The sequence below is a fragment of the Akanthomyces muscarius genome, chromosome 5, assembly GCF_028009165.1.
Source record: "Akanthomyces muscarius strain Ve6 chromosome 5, whole genome shotgun sequence".
Classification (NCBI taxonomy): Eukaryota; Fungi; Ascomycota; class Sordariomycetes; order Hypocreales; family Cordycipitaceae; genus Akanthomyces; species Akanthomyces muscarius.
In genome coordinates this window covers 1,048,518-1,067,279 of record NC_079245.1, presented here as the reverse complement: position 1 = coordinate 1,067,279, position 18,762 = coordinate 1,048,518, and the positions used below count along the sequence as shown (strand labels likewise).

Sequence of the window (18,762 nt, the reverse complement as noted above, 5' to 3'; positions counted from 1 at the left end):
ACTACACACTATATAGGGACCAGTCGTCCGTTCAACTTTCCAAGCCTCGAAACCTTCCCAGCACGACGCCCGCCTAACAAGTTTTCTCCCAAGCCCGCCCATAAAGAAAGCACAAACAAGAAACAAATAGGTAAAGTAAACAAAGGAAAAGCAGAATAGCCAATGTGGTATACATGGGAATTCAAGCGTAAAAAATGTGCTACGTAATTTCAAGTCTCGTACTCCACCCCGCTCGCCTCCCTGCCTCTTAACCTCTTTTTACATCTTAATCAGACTTGGTCGCGGCAGCAGCGGGCGCTGCCGTCGTACCGTTGGCTCCTGTGCTGGTTGGTGAGCCGGCCTTGGCCTCATCCGTGGTAGACCCAGCCTTGGAGCCATTGGTGGCTACCTTCTTGTCATCTTCAGGTGCATCGTCATAGTCTTCGTCGACATCCATCTTCCTAGCGGCGCGCTCAGGCTCAGACGATGCGGGGGCCCGGGGAACGCTGCTCGTCTCCGTGGGCTCCTCCTTGGGGGTGACAGTAGCCTGCGCCTTTTCCGGCGCAGCATCGGCGGGAGTGGGTGCTTGCATGGGAGGCAGCTGGCTTCCCGTCACGCTGTGCTGCGGGTGGTGGTGAGCGGCCTCAGAGGGGTGATAGTCACTCTTAGGGGCAGACTCTTCCGCTCTGCGGGGCTCCTCGGTACGGCGTTCCTCACTGCGAGGCGAGGGGCGGCGGAAGCCTTCCTTGGGAGACATGGACGGCCGGCGGTGCTTAGCGTCCTCCAGACGAGCACGGTTCTCCTCATTGGCTTGCTTCTTGGCGGCGGAATCGTCCTCCCATTCGCGCATGCGCTTGGGACCACCCGAATCATCCTCCCACTCGCGCATACGCTTGGGTCCGACCGAAGGAGGACGGTCCTCTTGACGCTGCACTGCGGCTTCGGGGGCTGCTGCCGAGGGGGGCGGGGGGCCAGGCTGTCCATTCTCACCAGGAGGTGGTAGTGCCTCGCCTTGGCCGGGGTATTGAGGCGGAGGCGGTGCCTGGCCAGGATAGACAGGCTTGGGCGAGGGAACGTGGCCTTCGCGGCCGTCAGGTCGGGGGCTGTTGGTAGGCCGGAATGGACCAGCGCCGTTGGGAGGTGGCACCGGGGGCCCATTGGCAGCAGCCGAAGGTAGCGCGGAAGCAGAGGGTGTAGAGCCGCCAAAGTTGGGGTTGGCAACACGGCCCTGAGACGTAGGAGGATATTGGTGAGCGGGAGGAGGGGAAGCGCGGCGAGGCGGGCCGGGTCGCTCATTGTACTGGGGCTGCTGCTGAGCTGGCGGCGCTTGACGATGGTCAGGCGGCGGCTGGCGATGGTCATGCTGAGGACTGGGGGGACGCTGCAGGGGAGGAGCAGGGCCGCCACGGAACGGTTCGCCACGGCTCTCATACGGATTAGGTGGCTGAGGAGGTGGGTTCACGTTGGACAGGCCGCGAGCCCAGTTCTCGCCAGCGCCTTGGGGAGCAGGAGGAGGGCCGCCAGCAGGAGGCTGAGCAGTTGATCCTCCCCACTGGGGACCAGTCGGACCCTGAGGTCCAGCGGCCTGGTAAGCCTGCGGGTGGACGTCAGCAGGCTGAGGAGCGGCGGGAGGAGCACCGCCGTTGCCAGAGCGAAGCAGCTGAAGACGGGTCTTGATGTGAGGGTTGCTGGGGTCAAGCTCGGCGGCCCGTTGGTAGGCGTCGAGGGCATCGGAAATTTGGTTGTTGCACGACTCATACTGAGGCAGGTTAGTAAACCGTGGCTATTTGAGACAAGGGAAGAGAGCTTACCAGAGTGCCGAGATCGTACCAGACTTCGGAGATGTAGGGGTTGAGGCGGATAGCGCGGGAATAGGCGTCGAGTGCGTCTCTGTACTGGTTGATTTGGTAATACAAAACACCAATGGAGCACCAGAATGTGGGGTTCTTTCCATCCCGATAGACAGCCTGTTGGTAAGCCTCATAGGCTTTGGGATACTTTTGCTGCGACATGTAGCATCTGCCAAGCAAGTACCAGCTCTGTGCGTCGGTATTATCTGTTTCTGTTAGCGCTGGCCCGTCAGAATGGCTGCATGAATTGACATACCGGCGTTCACAGATTTCTCTAGGTACTGAATGGCGCGGTCCTGATACTCGTAAGAGTTGCTCTGCTGGTGGTGGAGCCAGCCGAGCTGCTGGAGGACCTTTGCATGGGTCGGCGAGTGATCAAGGACACGCTGATACGCGGCCTTGGCGCTGTCGAACTAAAAAAGTGTCAGGTTGGAACGGGTCGGCGTGGCAAAAGGACGTACGTCTTTTTGCTGCTCGTGAACATGTCCGATCTGGAACCAAATGTCCTCCTGCGTAAGGGGACCAGGGGGCGAGCTGACAATGTACTTGAAGCACTGCTGAGAGTTAGATACGATCTGTGCAGGTTACGGGTTGGCTGAGCTTACTTCGAGACTCTGGGGGTATTTCTGCTGCTGTTTGTAAATTATGCCGAGGCGAAAGTAGATTTCATTGGCCTTTTCAAAGTCGGGTTGGATCTGCATGACCTGGGAGAAGGCCTCCTCGGCGTAGTCGTAGCTGCCATAGCGGTCATAGAGGATGCCAATGCCGTACCAGAGCATGGGGTCCTTGGGATCGCGCAAGTTGACCAGGGCTTGCTGGTAAGCGTCGTAGGCCTTTTGGAGGTTCTCGGTCATGAGGAAGCAATGGCCTGCAAAGTTAGCACCGGAATAGGCGGGATTGTGGCGAATTAAACATACCGAGGTTACCCCAAGCTTCGCCATTGTTTCGGTCCATGTCGACAATGGTGCGGAAGAACTCGAGGGCCTTGTCAAAGGCTTCGCGACCCTTGAGCAGCATGCCGATGGCATTGAGGGCGGTGATGGACTGGGGGTTGGCGATGAGGGCGCGCTCGTAGGCCTGGAGGGCCTCGTCGGGGATGCGCAAAAGCTCAGAGAAGCTGCCTGGAGGAGAGATTAGCGACGATGCGACGACGGAGGAAAAGAGGCCGACCAAGCTTACCGATTTGCAGCCAGACCTGCTCGTTGAGCTGCTGAATCTGCGCAGAGGGGTTGTACGCGCTGGAAGGGCCATGGGGCGGGCCGCCAGGCGCCTGAGCCTGCTGGTGCTGCATCTGCATCATGGTGGGCGAGGGATGATGGTTGGCAGCCATTGCTGATGACGGTTGCCGACGGTGAGGCGCACGCGGATGTGTGCCAGGTCGGGGCGTTGCGGAGAGTAAGCGGCGGCGGCGGCGAAACGGAGTGTGTCAGAATCGGTGTAATTGCTCAATGCTGAATTAAGTACGACCGAGTAAAGAATCCAACACTCTTTTCTTTTCTCGCTGCGCTGAGGCGGCCGGAGAAGTCGAGTTGCGTTGTCGTTGCAAGCGCGTGGCAGGGGGGCCGTCAGGTGCGCGGCGGCGGGAAGCCTTTACCAGACGGGGGGGGTCTCGGCGTGGCTACCAAAAAAAAATAAACCGACGATGGCACACTGGTTGAAGATGCGCGCCAGGTGACGTTGCAGGAGGCGAGGATGGGATGATGAAGGCCTATATCGCGAGGGGAGCCAGGATGGAGTTGGTTTGCAGAGGCCCGGCAGCCGTGATGAGGCAGATTTGGATGGAATTGGGGGGGGGAGGAGGAGAAGAGAGGAAAACTGGTCATTGGGGAGAGGCTGTCTGGTGGAGGAAAGGACCTGCACCGCTGGCCGAGCCAAACTCCCCTAACCCATGAGAATGGGAGGGAACGGGCAGGCTAGGGGGACGGCGGGGGGTGCGCTGTGGGGACGAGCGGCTCCACAGGGAGCGAGTGGCCGGTGCATGGTGTTGGCTCTTGGGGTACCTGCGGACGAGCACAGATTGGCAGCAGCTCCAAGTACCCAGCCAGCAGGGCAGGGGTGCAGCCCATCAACAGGGGGCGTGCAGCGATTCAGCATGTGTGTGCTGCTAGGCTGCTGCTACGCTACACGGCGTGCGTGTGTGTGATGGCACTGATGGGGCGCTGATGGCCCATGGGTGATGTGGAGGGTGGGTGTGTGCCGGAGTGGGCCGGGGCTGGGGCTGCCAGCAGTGGCTTCAAGCTTGTGCCCAGTGGGCTTGCCGGCTGCTGGCTTCTCACCTCTGCCTCTTTACACCTGGTGGCGCATCCACTGTAAACCGGCCTCCACGCCAGTCCAGTCGGCCAGTTGTGGTAAGGTGTCGAGGTGTCCTGCTCCCAGCCGCAGAACCCGCCCACTCCGTCATTGTAGCGGGCGGGTCTCTCTGGCCCTGCCTGGCCCGCCGCAGAGAATAGGACAGAGGAAAATAATGCGTGCCTATGAAAAATAATAAAAGGAAAATACTCGTAAAAATAAAGAAACCCTGGAATCCGCTCCAAAGCCCACCCCAGAATCTCCACTCCAAACTCACCATTTTCCTTGCATCTGCGGCAATGACGCTTCCCTAGGCAGGTACCTGCTCCTACCAGTAAAAACAGATGTGCTCGTCGCTCCGTACCCAGGTCGTGCCAGGCAGGTACTCCGTGGCACTGTACTCCGTGATCCAGCCTGTCTTGGAGCCTCGACGCCTCATCTGATCCATTTCTGTCACCTCTCTCTCCCCCCCTCCCCCGGCCGCCGTCGGCGCACCACAAGACTGCCCTCCTGCATGCCAACTCGCGTAACCCGACACAGGGCATCATTGTAGCATATGGTACGGCAGCCTGGTGCAGCAAGCGCGTGGAGCGTCGCATGCGTGCGTGCACGCCCCGTGTAGCCCTCCCGGTTTCCATGTCGTCCCTTTGCTGTGCGACGACGACGAGGTTTGCAACCACCCTCCAAGATTCCAACGGCGGATATAGGCAATAAGCCAACCTTGCTGCTGTATCACCCAGTTCTGCACCGCGTAACCCTCAAGAAATGGTCTACGTGCCTTTCAACTGTCCGATCTCTGCGGCCGGCGACAGGAGAAAGCGTGCCAACAGTTAGGCGGTAACCGCTGACGAACGCTGCGTAAAGCTAAAGCCACATGTTGGCTTGGTACAGGTGTGAGGCTGCGTCTCATTTCGTCGGGCTATTCACCTAGACCCTGTCGTGCAGGTCGAGGGTGAGTCAGCTGGCGCACCGTCTTGTCCGTGGCGGTGCTTCTCGTGTGATATGTCCAATCTGTCTTGCCCCTGACTCGTTTCCGGCCAGCATTGTCCTGCCGAGTTTGTCTTGTTTCTTTTTCCTGTTTGTTTAGCCATGCCTGACGATGGCCCCCAAAAAGATGTGGCAGAACAAAGGTTCTGGATTGTTGGATGCATGTCAAAACGGGCTCGTAGTGCGGTAAGAGACAAAGAAATCGGGCCATCGTAATCAGACCAGATACAAAAATGGAGCTCGAGCTGCAAATACAAATTTGCGCCTGAGATGCCGCTTGGTTGCCTCCCATTGTCGAGATGAAATGCCAACACATATGCATACCCTATACCCCGAGCTCACCAAAACAAAAACACAGCCTCTTTTGCTGCTACTCCAATGCACAGACACGCTAGAAAACTTGCAGCCAGTCAACGGCATGGTTCTTTTAATCAAGCAGGTAGAGATTGGCCCCAGTCGAATAACGTGGCATTATTTTTTTCCTGACAAGTTTCTGGTATCATCTGTTGGCTCATCCCGGCAAGCATCATTTAAGCTACAGCACGTGACTTTTGGCAGGCACAGGCAAAAATACCCCGTGCCTTGGCCTCCCGGCCTGCCAGTTGCCAGCTGCCAGGCTGCATCGCCCTCATCGGGGGGCCCCCCCAGGCGAACAAGCCCAGCCCAGCGCCAGCCCAGCCCAAGCCCAGCCAGCTACGAGACGGGACCCGCTCCCCTTGTTCGGTTCGAGAACATCGCTTCCGGGCCTGGCGTTGCCCCCCGCCTGGTGCGGGTGGGTCTTTGCTCTGCATGTTATTATTTTCTGACCACACGGGGGCAACGCGGCCTTTATCGAAAAGGGTCTTTCTATCCGCAACGACCGTGGACCCATCCGCTAGCACTAGCCACATTTCACCGCCACAGCTGCTAAGCCACCACCACCACCACCACGACAACACCAGCAGCAGACGCTAATTTGTTTCCGCTTGCAAATCATTAGCGACTGGAAGCTGAAACCGGCTGATGAACGGACGCAAGAAAACAAAGGCACAGTGGGCGCGTATGCACAATCTTCCTCTTCTCTCCCCGTTTCATTATAGTTTTACTCTGTCTCGTCGCCAATCTCAGAGCGGACAATCGGGGGAGAAGTGAGCAGAGAGAGGTCCGTCCGTCCGTTTTCTTCACTGTGAATCAGGGCCAAACCGCTCTGGGCCGGCTTGTGCTGTCTGTCTCTCAGCCTCCTCCTCGAGCCAAGCCCGCGCAACGCCAACGACAAAGCGATTCGGCACGCAACCGTGTCTTTCCACCCCCGTCGGCGAATCAGAGGCTAGACAGATTTGCCCACAAGGCATCAAGGCATCAGAGCGGGGTCGTGACGGCGCAGGGCCAGACGAAATAAAGAAAGGCCCGTCCCCACCACCCCTATTCCCCTTGCACTGCGACGCATAGCGGTGGCACTGGCCAGTGGTGGACCTACAGTGGGTTAAAGGTAATTCCGAGCGAACTGCCACCAAACCGCCATACATTAGTGCTCGGAGTTACCTGGAGGCACTGTAGGTACACCTACTGGTAAAAAGCGTGCCTCCACTGGTACCAGTACCAGTAAATGGGCATCATCAATCTCCGCCTGATGATTACCACCGGCTCGTCGAATACTTGCCCCGTCTTTACTGGCCGTGAGATTGGCCTAATCACCGCAGGTAAATCACCATCATGCCAGACGAGTCGCTCGTCGATGCCGTCCTGCACGGATCAGATGCTGAGCTGCACGCGCTCACAAGTCAACGTCCGCGACTGGGCCATCTGTCTAGCATTTACGCGCTGTCAAGCCGCTTCCTCGCCAAAGTAATGCTCTCCTGCCTGTCGCTGCCGCTTTTCAGGCTGTCGAGTTAGCCCAGCTTTTGAGAGACCAACACATCGACTGATGTGCTCCATCTGCCACGCGCATGTACACATTCTCGACATGTTACGTATCAAAGGCACATTAGTGCAGAGGCGCACGAATAGCCTACTCTTGGCTGTTATACTACGCGTCGTCAGGTTCAGCCAACAAAGGACTGACGCTACCTTGTTTTGCGCGGTTGCCATGTCAGGTGGTTGGTCGGCTCCTGATTACCCTTTACGAGACGATCGCAGACACCCTGAGCCATCGAAGCATGGCCAGCGGCGCTTGACGGGACGGCAGCTCAACAGGGAAGCTAGAGTCACACAGTTGACGAGACGGTGTTGGAGTAGGTTCTGCTAATTTAGTACATGATGTTGATGATGGCAGCTTTAAAGCCACCATCCAAGCTTTCTGGTGTCCCCACAGTGATGCTCCTGATTTTTAGCGCCCGCCGCCAGGATGCGACGATTTGTGGCGAATCGGTGTCCTGTCTGTGCTAGTAACTTGCCATTGCCATACTGATGCCAACCGACAAAACCACAATGCTAGCCTGCATCTCCTTCCCCGGCCCCTCTGGGAATAACCAGCGAGTCTGGTTGGGCTTTGCTCAGCGGGAGCCGGCCTGCATCTCGGGCATTGTGTTGCACCGAGGCATGTGAGATGCCAAACATGCGCAAACCTCACGCCAGTGCGACTGACAACCGAGGAGGCCTTTCACTGTGCTCACTCTTGGGAACGTAGTGCGACACGGTATCGTCTTGTCATCTTTTTTTACTTTTTACATCTCTCGGACTTGCATCACTGCAGATAGCCGCCGACTTGCCAAGATGCCCTCCACGAGCCTCGGTGACATGGGTGGGGGAATAGACGTTGCCGTATTACTTGAGCACACCCACCCACACACCACCACACCCATCGCCGCCACCCACCACATCATCACCACCACACCAAACGCACACGCACATCAAATATGACGGTCAGCACGGCCGCCACTGCGCAGCATGTCATGCATCCTGACGACTGCATCCTGCGCCCTCTGCACCACTGCTTCCGATGATGGTGGCATACTCAAGGCCTCGCAGCCTGAAGGCTCCCACGCTCATTTCCCATTTCTACGTACATTCGTCTCCCACGCGCTGCCAACGTCGGCATTGATGTAGAGGATAGTTGGTGGCGGTTTTGTATGGAGCGAATCGAAGAGACACAGGGAAGAGAGAACACGATGGGCAAAAGCTTAGCAGATGATTAGTGCAGTGTGATTGATGTGGTACGGAAGCTAATACGATAGAATACAAGCACTGAGGCGATGAAGAGCAACAAGTGGTCGGGGCACATTGACCATGACCCAACAATCTCCTCGCGGAAGTAAAAAGACATCTTCATCGATGTCAACTGGCACCACCGCGGCTGGAGGTTCAAGCGTGACCCGAAGGTGCAGCTTCCGTCTCCTTCAAAGCAGACTCACGGCGCATGGAAGCCTTGTGAACCTCATGAAGTGCGTCGTATCGAACCTGGATAGTCTCTTTGATCCAAGAAGCACAGGTCTGTTGGTGCCGAATGTCATTGAACTGGGGATCAAGGATGGCCTCTTGAAACTCACGAGCCATGCCATAGGCGTTCATACAATCAATCCACTTTTGATTGTCCGTGTCCCAAGTATCCCCCCTTTCTCCAATGCCACCAGACATGAAGTCAAGAAAGGCCATTTGCTCGCCGTGGGCACCGATGGGGTCGCCCTCGCGGTATATGCCGCCATCCTGCTCCCGGTTGGTCCATTTGCTCCAAATGAGCGTGGCCGTGGCAAGGTCGAAACCAACGTAGACGAGAGTCGCGTTGGAGATGATTTCGGCAGGAATCGAGGCAAAGGCTTCGTTGGCATCGGAGCTGGCAAGAGGGACGTTTAGAGGGATGCCTTGATTCTCCTCGTCACTGAAGCGATTGAGGCGGCGGCGGTGCAGTCTGAATGTGCCGTCGGGGAGCACAGGACCTGAAAGACCGCTGCGACTAAGGTCTGCCGAATCAAGCTGTCCGAGAATGTTACTTTGGCTGCCAGGACGAGACATGTTGGCTGCTTGAGGATACAAAGAAAAGAATGGCTGGTTGAAAGGGTGAAAAAATTAGCAAGTTTCAAGAGAGATGAAGAGCAAGGTCACAGCGAGCAATGATGAATAGCAGAAGGGTCGAGCTTCACTTTGCATGCACCTTCACTTTTTGTCAGATAAGCCCCACTCTCTATTCACTGACGAAGGTGAAAAAAAAAACTGCACCCGGCCGAAAACTGGTCTGCATTCAAAAAGGTTTACGTGCTAGCTTTGGCGGCATCTTCTTCAGACTTTGTTCTTTAGAGTATCACGGACGCCACACGACTTGGATGGATGGATGCTCAGCCAGCTCTCCCCACAGAACCCCAGACGACGCTAGTGACCGCACCAGGCCTCTCTCTCCTCGCAAGTTTATTCTCACCAGGTGGGCGGCTGGCAGCCAGTGTAGCAAGTATAGGTGAAGTAGTGGCCAGCAGCTAGTATCATCGAGGCCAGCCAGGCGGCAAGACGAACGCCATTACCAATAGCGCGCTTTCGTTTACGTGCACCCGGTCCAAGCCGTCCCATCCAAAAGCTCTCACCCCACCATTGATTGAGAGGCTCCGGCGCGGTGTGCACAGCCGCCCATCACCTGGCAACGGGGCTGCATCTCCTTTGAAGATTGAAACGCAGCTTGCTTTCAAGAAGAAAGAAACAAAAAACGGCAAAAGATGTTTACAGATGAGGACAAGTTTGTAGCCAGCCCTTTCCAGATTTGTAGCCATGCACGTAATTACGGCCCGATTTCTGCTTTTTGTGCATGCTGCATGTTTGCTCTCGACGCTTGAAACTAGACAATCATGACAAAAACCAAAAAGTTTAAAAATAAATTTAAAAAGTAAATAAATAAATTAAAGTTAAAAGAAGAGGAAGCAAGGTTCCCCAGATGTACTCCCTGCAGTGCTGCCGAAAAAAAGACACGTTTTGCATGTTTGTTCTCCCCGCCAACCGCCTCTCATGCGGTGCTCCCCTCGCCAGAGCAGCGCTATAAGCGATCGAATGCAGCCGGCCGCAGATGAGCACGGCATGATCTAGAAGAAGGAGGAATACACAAGGAGACACAAAGTCTGGAGTCTTTTTTTTTTTTTTTCTTTTCATTTTTTTCCTTGTTGAAAAGTCTTGTGCGGCGTGCGATTAGACGATTGCGTTGTGCGAGGGGGAAATAAGCAGTACATCCCTCGTGACGAAACCTAGACGTTGTACGTCCTTTTACAGAGCGTGCCACGGAAAAGACGTCAAGATGCGCCTTGACATCAGAAGCTGCAATCTTGTAAAGTTTTTCTCTAGGGGACCTACATGTCTCACTCTGCAAATCAAAAGAGAAACCAGAGTTTAAAACAGACGTGCAACGACTCGAGACATGGGATCAAGACCGCACGTCTCATCTCCCGTTCCGAGTCAACGATGGATATAAACGTGCTGCGAAATTCTGCTCCGTCTCGTGGCAGCCTCCTTGTAAAGCATTTTCAGTTTCGCCATGTACCCATTCCAGAACACACTCAAAGCCTTGCCGACCCCCGTAGCTGTGAAAAGGCCCCCCACGATCATCTGGTGACGTGCCCACAGAAGCCCCTCCGAGAGGAGTGAGCTCCGGTTTTGGAGCTTCCCAGACCGGGCCGCAGATTTGTAAACCTTTTGGACGCTTCAATGGGGGGCAAAAAGGAGGGTGAGGTTGAGCGAACAAAGGGGTTGCAGTGCAGCAGAGACATGCTTTGGTCAAGGCCCGGATCTCATTGGGTGCGGTGCTATGGCATCATACCGGAACAACGCGATCCGGACGGAACGTGGCGACACATCTCCTCCATCATGGCGAAACTGGGCTGAAAATGACGACTTTTTCGGTAGATGGACATGAAGAAGTTTAGACGAATATCCTCTGCGTATATATATATATATATCCATACATTTAATCGGCCGAGGCCAGGTGCATTGCATTTCCACATCTGCTCTCATCCATACACCCATACCATATAATCCCACTTTGCCGACCTCAATAAACATGTCCGTCGCCGCCGAGTTTGAAGCCGCGAACAAGCAGTACGCTGCGCAATTCAACAAGGGCGACCTTCCCCTGCCTCCTGGCCGGTACGTGCCCCTTTACACTGTGGTGTCGAGAAGCCGAGTTGTGTCGTGGTGAGTGGTGAGTGGGTTGTGAGCGCCGGTAAAGGCCATCTATCCTATCTGAGCCCCCCCCCCCCCCCCCGGCCAAATCCCGTTCAAAAATCTAAACACAAAATGCATGTATACAGAAAAGTCCTCGTCGTCACTTGCATGGACGCACGCATCGATCCCGCCCGCGCGCTTGGCCTCTCCGAAGGCGACGCGCACGTCATCCGCAACGCCGGCGGCCGCGCCTCCGACGCCCTGCGCTCCGTCATAATCTCCCAGCAGCTGCTCGGCACCCGCGAAATCATCCTCATCCACCACGTACGTCTTTTCTTCTTCTTTCTTCTTTCCTCGCTTCGCTCGAGGTGGGTGGTGTTTCGCAAGAATCCCAACACTCTGAAAAATAAATAAATTGGCATCTAATGATGGTGGTGTGTAGACCGACTGCGGCATGTTGACGTTTAGCGACGAGGTGCTGCGCAGCAAGATCCGGACGGAGCTCAAGGAGAACGCGGACCATCTCGCCTTTCTGCCGTTCGGGGACCTGAGGCAGAGCGTGGCCGACGACGTGGCGCTGCTGCAAAAGTCGGGCCTGGTGCTGGACGTCCCCGTCTCGGGCTACATTTACGACGTCAAGACGGGCGCCATCACCAAGGTCTAAGTCGGGCCCTAGGCCCGCATTGATGCGATTTAATGAATGACAGTGCCCGGAAACGAAGAATGGACGGAAAGAGGCGCGTGCAATAATGAAACATCGTCTCAGCTCGTTTGATAAATGCCCCAGCATGTATATGTGAACGTGTGTATTGCAACAAGGATCCCTTGCCTCCGAGTTCTATCCATCCATCAAGGACAAAAGAAGCTGACTATCGCTGGTTTAAAAATGGATAACGAGGTATTAAAAAAAAGTACATAAAAGTGACAGATAATGGCCGTGACTTGAGGGTATTCATCGCAAACCAATGCCGTTAACAGTGGGGGGCATTTCTCTCCAGAGTGTACACGCCCCATCATCGTATGCTCGCTTGATGCAACATTGAATATCGGCTAGCATTCTTAGTTCTTGCCGCTGTCACTTTCCGGCTCAAACTTGGTCTCGCCCAGCATCTGGCCCTCGCTCGTCATGGCCGCCTGCGTCGTCTGCGGTTGTGTCTCGACCGGGGGACCGGCTGTCTGGGCAGCAGGCTGCGGCGCCTGCTTGGGGGCCGCATTCGTGGCCGCATTCAGACGCTGATCCAGGGCGCGGAGAGCAATGGCTCTGCGTCTCTCTGCCTCGGCCCGCGCACCACCGGGAGCACCACCACCACCACCGCCACCCCGGCGCTGCAGCAGATCTCCGCGCGCCGCCGACATGTCCGCCGCCGAGAAGGGAGTGCAGAGACGCACGGCCACGAGTACGTCAAAGACCTGGTTCGCGAGGGCCGCGACGGCGGGCTTGACGGGGGCGGGGAAAAACTCGGCAAAGGCAAACGTCTCGGAGGCGTCGCCGCGCAGCGAGGTGGGCTGGGAGGCGTCGAGGTCGGGGAAGACGGTCTTGTAGAAGCGCAGGTAGGTCCAGCTGGCGAGGAAGCCGTAGGCGGCCTGCCAGGCGGCGGCGCGGGAGAGCAGCGGGGTGAGGCCGAGGACGGCGACGAGGCCGGTGTAGAGGATCGGGGTGCGCATGACGCGCAGGGAGACGACGCCGCGGAAGAGGGTGACGGTGTGAGCGGGGACGAGCTGGCTAAAGGCGACGAGAAAGGAGATCTGGAGGGGGATGGTGCCGGCAATGGTACTGAGGCTGTAATGCTTCGTGTCAGTATGGTTAGAAGCGCGGGGGGCGGGGAGAAAAGAGAGACGTACGTCCAGCGCTCGTTGCGCGTCAGGGTAAAGAAAAACACCATGGTGGCAAAAGTCATGACGTTGGGGACCAGGGACACGATGACGAGAAACTTGGCGAGGTCGGCCGAGGACCAGGCGCGCTCGAGGTAGCGGCCGCCCTGGTAGAGGGTGAAGCAGGCAATGGCGAGGGTGAAGATGTTGCTCTCGACGAGGGTGCTGGTGAGGAACGTCCAGGGGTAGACGAGCGACAGCTGCGGGATGAGCGTCAGGTAGGGGATGACGATGCTGGTCGTCTCGCTCCACTGGCGGTAGCGGATGGCGGCGCTGAGGAGCGACTGCGCGACGAGGGTGACGAGGAGCACGCGGGTGACGGGCGGGATGTTGATGCGCGGCGCCATGATGGGCGGGTTTTTCTGGTGGCAGTCTTGCCCCCAGATGACTGTAGCGGTTTGTATGTACTGGGTTCCGAGGGGTTGGTTTCTTGTCTGCTACAGGTTCATGCGCGCGAGAAATGGGACTGTAGGGTGGGTGTTGGAGTGAATAGGTATGACCAAAAGACGTCGGCGTTGGCTCTGACGATGTGCTTCGCTGGAGCTTTCGGGAGAGCTGGCTGGTAATATGACGCTAAGCCTGATTGGGACGCCCCTGTGGTTCTGCCTTAGGCCACCAACGGTTCCTGGGAAACAGCATGCAATGGCATCGTCTATGCAGAGTTGGGTCGAATTTCCCCCGAGATCTATTGTTGATGGTGGTTTTGGGTACCCACTAGTTCCAAGCTTGCTATATATTTACAATGTTTTTAACAATTCTCTAGGACGGCTTTGAATGCAATGTTGACAACTGGGCGGGCATTTTACTCCTTTATGGCACAAACAAGGGCGGCCTGTCACGTATTTGGAGCGTGATGATCTGAAAGACTTGTCTCAGATGCAGCATAACCGGCCGCAGCAGGGGAATATACCAAGTCGATCGGTTCGGCGTAGTTGAAAGGCCGAGACTGTAGTTGCTGCTTTGACAGTGCAGGCGGTGCGAGGATTTCTGGTCGTGGTTGACAGCAGATGCCGAGCAAGCTTCACCACCCAAGCTCGGCCGAGGGACATTGGACAGGCTTTGTTTGCAAAGAATGGGCGGGCGCGACAGGATCGCTCCCGGGGCTGGGCGGGAAGAGGAAGAGGGGGCATGTTTCGCCAGCCGGACACGAGGTGCAAGTGGCCGGAAAAAGTTGGGGGAATAAAAAGGACGGAGAATTTAGAGTTTGGGGACGCGCAGTGGATTGTCAGATTGGTGGATGTGGTGTGAGGCTGCTGGATGTAGGGTGCAGTGGCGATGTGAATATGCTTTGTTTGGTCGTATGCATAGCGTCGTCTTGATGTGACGTTGTTGATTGATGACGATGGTAGTAATAAGGTAATTTATCGACCGTTCATGATTGAGGTGTGAGGTGCCTTATGTACCAGTACGTACCAGTACGTAGGTACGTAGGTACGCAAGGCTGGGGCGTGCTGGCGGGTTAGCGTACCGCTGCAGGGCCTAGAGTACCTACAGGCCCTAGGGAAACGTGCTTGTGCCAATCGGAAATGCCAAAACGCTAGCATCTATCTGTCTAGGGTTGGGGGCGGTGCAGCCGGGAGTCGAGGGGTCGGTACCACGATGCAGGTGGCAGGACAAGAACTATTGACAGGTTCTGTGCACAGCTTCTCGACTTTATCAATTTTCTGCCGCCCATGTGAGGTGCATGTGATGCGTGGGGGAGCCGGGATGGTATGGGATGGAGTGGTGTTTAGGTGAGTACTGGTAGGGGGAGACGAAGCGTGGCATGAGAGGGGACGACGGACCCTGACAGGCGACGGGATGCGTTTCGAAATATTCGGCTCATCTTTTTTCTTTCTTATTTATTTTTTAATTCGATACTTAATTCTCGGTAATATTACTGGCAAGTCCTTTTAGCGCCAAAAAAAAAAAGGGAGATATCCACAGCTGGGGGCCTTGGACCTTGCATTACCTACAAGTTGGGCGGGCATCAGCTGCAGGCAGAGGCGGGCTAGCGGCCGTGTAGGGGCAGACAGCCGGGAGGGGAGGGACAGGCTTCTTTTCGGCTGGTTGGCCGCTGGAACTGGCTACCTATCTTGGGGCCTGGGGCTTGAGACCCCGCCAACCAATTCAGGGCCACCATCAGCCAGACCATCAACCATGTAGGGGATCTCAGCCGCAGGCCGCCAGGTGGTGCCGGGCAGTTGGCAAGGCATAGGTTGGCAGTGGCACGAGTCGCCCCCAGCCAGCCAGCCAGCCAAACGCAGCGTCGTCCATCCCTGGCGAGTCTGAGTTGTGGCTACCTACTGATCAGTGATAGCTGTGAGTTCGGAAAAGGTACGTACCTACCTACCCGTCTTGCCTGTCTATCCGTACTGGTACTGAGCACCCTTTTTACCCGCATCCCAGCCGTGGCCACATCCTTGGGAAGCTTGTGGCTTCCTGGGGACTGGAGCCGAAAAATGTACGGATACCAGTAGTTAGCTCCAGAGTTCACAGTCCAGTCCAGTCCAGTCCAATGCAGGCTAAGCTAGCACTTGGCAACTGCAGCTCCCACGCCTGTCGTGCGCCCGCGTCCCAAATTGTGGATTTCATCTCGCTCTTGAATCTTCACTCACTCAAAATATCCCCGTTTCACCTCCTCATCGTCTCTTCGCCACGCTCTCGCGCTCGCACTCGCCGCCTACTCTCGCTCTCGACCTCCCGAATCATCGTCTCTTCGTCTCGTCGACACCGCCATCCTCAATTCTCTCATCTGGCCGCAACCTCCTGCTCTGCCCGCCCCCCTCGGCCGCCGTCCCGGGCGCGCATTCGCCGTCTCCCTGACCACCACAGCCCAGCCCGGAAAAAACGCCATGGTCACCAAGGAGTTTCTCGACTCGGACAGAGTCAACTTTCTCATCTGGAGGTGCGCACCCCCCAAACACCCCGGTACCCCCGAGTTTTTTTCCGTCTTTGGCATCAGCGCACTCGCAGCTCTCATTTGCCGTCATTTTCATCCTCATTTCCCCCCACCGCTCGCCCTGCAACTCGCTCAACTCCCATTTCCGGCTTCCTCGCCCGTCTCCCGCCCCTGGTACTAACTTTAGCCTCACAGGTACCTCTTGGAAGGCAGTACGTCCTCTTCCCGATTCTGCGGCCCGCAAATCGCCATTGTTGCACCCTCGGCCAACTCTCTACTCACCCTGCTCACCTCTCCCAGATTATCGTGAAACCGCCGCCAAGTTCCAAAAAGAATGGCACGTTCGCGAACCTCACCGCGACCTCGAGTTCGCGCCCCACGTCAAGGGCCACGCTCTTGTCTCCGTCGTCAATCGCGGCCTGCTCTACAATGCCCTCGAGCGCGAGCAGGCACGCAAAGGCGTAAGGATCCCTCTCATTACTCTCACTCATCACCCGCGCCCCCATCTCCCCACGCTTCATCCTTGCGCTCGTCCGCGCCCTCGCCATCCCGTCCCGTCACTCCCGCCACTTTCACTCCGTCTCGTCGCTAATCCATCCCACCCGCAGATGCCCATCGGTGTCACCACTGAGCCCGAGGCCATAAAGAACGGCATCTTTGGGCCTCTAGATTCGCCCCTCAGAGCTAAAAAGGAATACGACCAAGAGTCTGCCGCCGTCGCCCTCGAGGCCGCCCGCAAGCGCTCCCTTCCAAACATCACAAACGCCAACGGCTCATCACCAAAGCGCGCACGTCTCAGCAATGGCTACGACAACGGCACAGAGTCCGCCCCCGGCTCCGCCACCCCCATGGATGTCGACCACTCGGACAACCACGCCTATCCCTCGCCTCTTGACGGCGACCAGGCGCCTCAGCCCGTCTCCCGCACCGATGGCCCCGAACAGGGCACCCAGGTCGAAAAAGTCGAGGAGCTCACCCCCAACACCACCTTTATCCGCCTCGCCGACGACGCCACCCATCCCGAGGCTACCACAGCTGCCGCTTCAGCCTCTACCTCTCCTGCGACCACGGAGAATGCGCCTATCCTGCTGCAGTGCGAGTGGAACCCCAAAGACCCATCCGCATTGGCAGCTACGGGCACCGATGCGCTAGCCCGAGTCTGGACAGTCTCGCGTACCACTACACCCGGCCAGTCCCAGGATCACGTGTCGCATGCTCATAACCTCATCAGTCCCGATACCCCCAGGACAACCACAGTCACCGCCCTTGCCTGGACCTCGGACGGCTCTGCCATTGCCGTCGCCGCCGACTTGGGCTCTCAGGCTGCCGTCAACATCTGGTCAGCCGAGGGCATCCACGTCCAGTCCATGGAGGTTCCTGAACCGCCCGTCGTCAAGCTGCTATGGAACCCCTCCAACACATGCCTGCTTGCCATATCACCAGAAAAGGGCGGCGCCGTTGTAACTGTCTACTCATCGAAAACAGGCATCTCGCTCTCGCATCATCTCCCTAATCAGGACATTGGCGCCACACCCCTCGACGCGACATGGTATAGCGACTCGGACATTTTACTCTGCGGCGGCGACTTGCTCGCATGCCTGCATTGCGCCGATTCCTCGATCGTGCAAGTGCGCAAGTTTGAGACAAAGGATGACGACAGCTTCTCCCAAGTATTGTTTGACCGGCGGTCGAGATTGGCCGCCACATCCAGCGACAAGGGAGTCCTCGATGTAAGCTGATTCCCCAAATGACCCACTAGGCATTAAGAAAAAGGCAGATGGAGGATTAAAGGAGAGAGCAGGAACTAACATTTGCAGCTCTGGGATGAATCTGGTCAACGAAGATCTATATCCGCACACCAAGGCGCCATCACTACCATGGAGTGGCAGCCCCTTCCCGCATCACACCCCGTACCGGACGACGTGCGACTGATTGCCACCGGCGGCGACGACTGTGCTATATTAATATGGAATGCCCGCAAACCGGAGAGCAAAGCCGAGTGCTTTCTCACCATGGACTCTCCCATTGTTCGTCTGGCCTTCACGCCCGATGGAGCTTTTATCGCCGGCGCCACCTCGAGCCAGGTCCTCATCTGGAAGGTGGGCAGCGCCAGCATGCCCCGCGCGTGTTGGAACAGGCCACCGCATCCTGGCTGGCTCAGCCCCAAGGAGACTGACGAGGAGGATGAGCACTGCCTGTGCTGGGACATGACGGGCCAAAAGCTGGCCTATGGATCAAATAGCCGGGTACGTTTTCTTGGACATGATGCTGGAACGCCAACTAACAGCCTTTAGCTCGCTGTTATAAACTTTCGAAGATGACATTGACGACATATAAACAACTATACTTTACATGGTGCTTTGGCAAGCGTCACAGCATCACGGGCCACAGCCACGCGTCTGTCGACCCGTTGTCAAGATACTGTTTGGCCAAGAAGATTGATAATGTTGATACTTGATTCTCAGGAGACATTTACCCCCCACGGAAATCTTTTTTGTATAAGGCGGCAGCCAAAAAAGGTGTTTGGGACTTGAAACAAGAAGCGATACAAAAAACGACAAAAAAGAAGGAGCACGAACACGATGACCGAATCGGCAGAGTACTGGATACTCTGCCCAATGTTGAACAACAATCTCTTTTTGCATGTGGTTTCATTTCTGTCATGACGCATAGAAGTCGCAATACGGGAGTATGACTATTTCCTACCGTTTGAGAGGGAGGTCAGGGGTCGAATACTGGGAAAGGGGAAGGAATCGTTTGCATTCGTTTTTTTTTTGTTTTTCGGAGTCTTGATGGAGAGAGGGTTATATCTTGGAGGTGAGGAAGCTTTTCCTCTTTTCTGGCTAGCGCGGAGCT

General features: G+C 56.4%; 6 protein-coding genes across 6 annotated transcripts; 2 read left to right on the top strand and 4 right to left on the bottom strand.

Annotated features, from left to right (window-relative positions):
* Nucleotides 1–265: 265 nt before the first annotated feature.
* Nucleotides 266–3,159, bottom strand: LMH87_009627 (uncharacterized protein; the record flags this gene model as incomplete). The annotated part of the gene is made up of 7 exons (XM_056196655.1): nt 266–1,738; nt 1,791–2,035; nt 2,086–2,242; nt 2,291–2,383; nt 2,435–2,697; nt 2,747–2,950; nt 3,009–3,159. The coding sequence occupies 7 exons, from the start codon at nt 3,157–3,159 to the stop codon at nt 266–268; spliced, it is 2,586 nt and encodes an 861-aa protein (XP_056053781.1).
* Nucleotides 3,160–8,384: 5,225 nt separating this feature from the next.
* On the bottom strand, nt 8,385–9,032 carry LMH87_009626 (uncharacterized protein; the record flags this gene model as incomplete). The annotated part of the gene is made up of 1 exon (XM_056196654.1): nt 8,385–9,032. The coding sequence occupies one exon, from the start codon at nt 9,030–9,032 to the stop codon at nt 8,385–8,387; it is 648 nt and encodes a 215-aa protein (XP_056053780.1).
* A 2,017-nt stretch (nt 9,033–11,049) lies between these two features.
* LMH87_009625 (uncharacterized protein) lies at nt 11,050–11,817 on the top strand (the record flags this gene model as incomplete). The annotated part of the gene is made up of 3 exons (XM_056196653.1): nt 11,050–11,135; nt 11,300–11,477; nt 11,596–11,817. The coding sequence occupies 3 exons, from the start codon at nt 11,050–11,052 to the stop codon at nt 11,815–11,817; spliced, it is 486 nt and encodes a 161-aa protein (XP_056053779.1).
* A 395-nt stretch (nt 11,818–12,212) lies between these two features.
* On the bottom strand, nt 12,213–13,372 carry LMH87_009624 (uncharacterized protein; the record flags this gene model as incomplete). The annotated part of the gene is made up of 2 exons (XM_056196652.1): nt 12,213–12,933; nt 12,996–13,372. The coding sequence occupies 2 exons, from the start codon at nt 13,370–13,372 to the stop codon at nt 12,213–12,215; spliced, it is 1,098 nt and encodes a 365-aa protein (XP_056053778.1).
* A 1,529-nt stretch (nt 13,373–14,901) lies between these two features.
* LMH87_009623 (uncharacterized protein) lies at nt 14,902–15,408 on the bottom strand (the record flags this gene model as incomplete). Its single annotated transcript, XM_056196651.1, has 4 exons — nt 14,902–14,904; nt 14,981–14,998; nt 15,131–15,307; nt 15,358–15,408. The coding sequence occupies 4 exons, from the start codon at nt 15,406–15,408 to the stop codon at nt 14,902–14,904; spliced, it is 249 nt and encodes an 82-aa protein (XP_056053777.1).
* A 451-nt stretch (nt 15,409–15,859) lies between these two features.
* LMH87_009622 (uncharacterized protein) lies at nt 15,860–18,227 on the top strand (the record flags this gene model as incomplete). Its single annotated transcript, XM_056196649.1, has 6 exons — nt 15,860–15,912; nt 16,102–16,118; nt 16,207–16,367; nt 16,515–17,636; nt 17,724–18,152; nt 18,201–18,227. The coding sequence occupies 6 exons, from the start codon at nt 15,860–15,862 to the stop codon at nt 18,225–18,227; spliced, it is 1,809 nt and encodes a 602-aa protein (XP_056053776.1).
* Between the last annotated feature and the right edge of the window lie 535 nt (nt 18,228–18,762).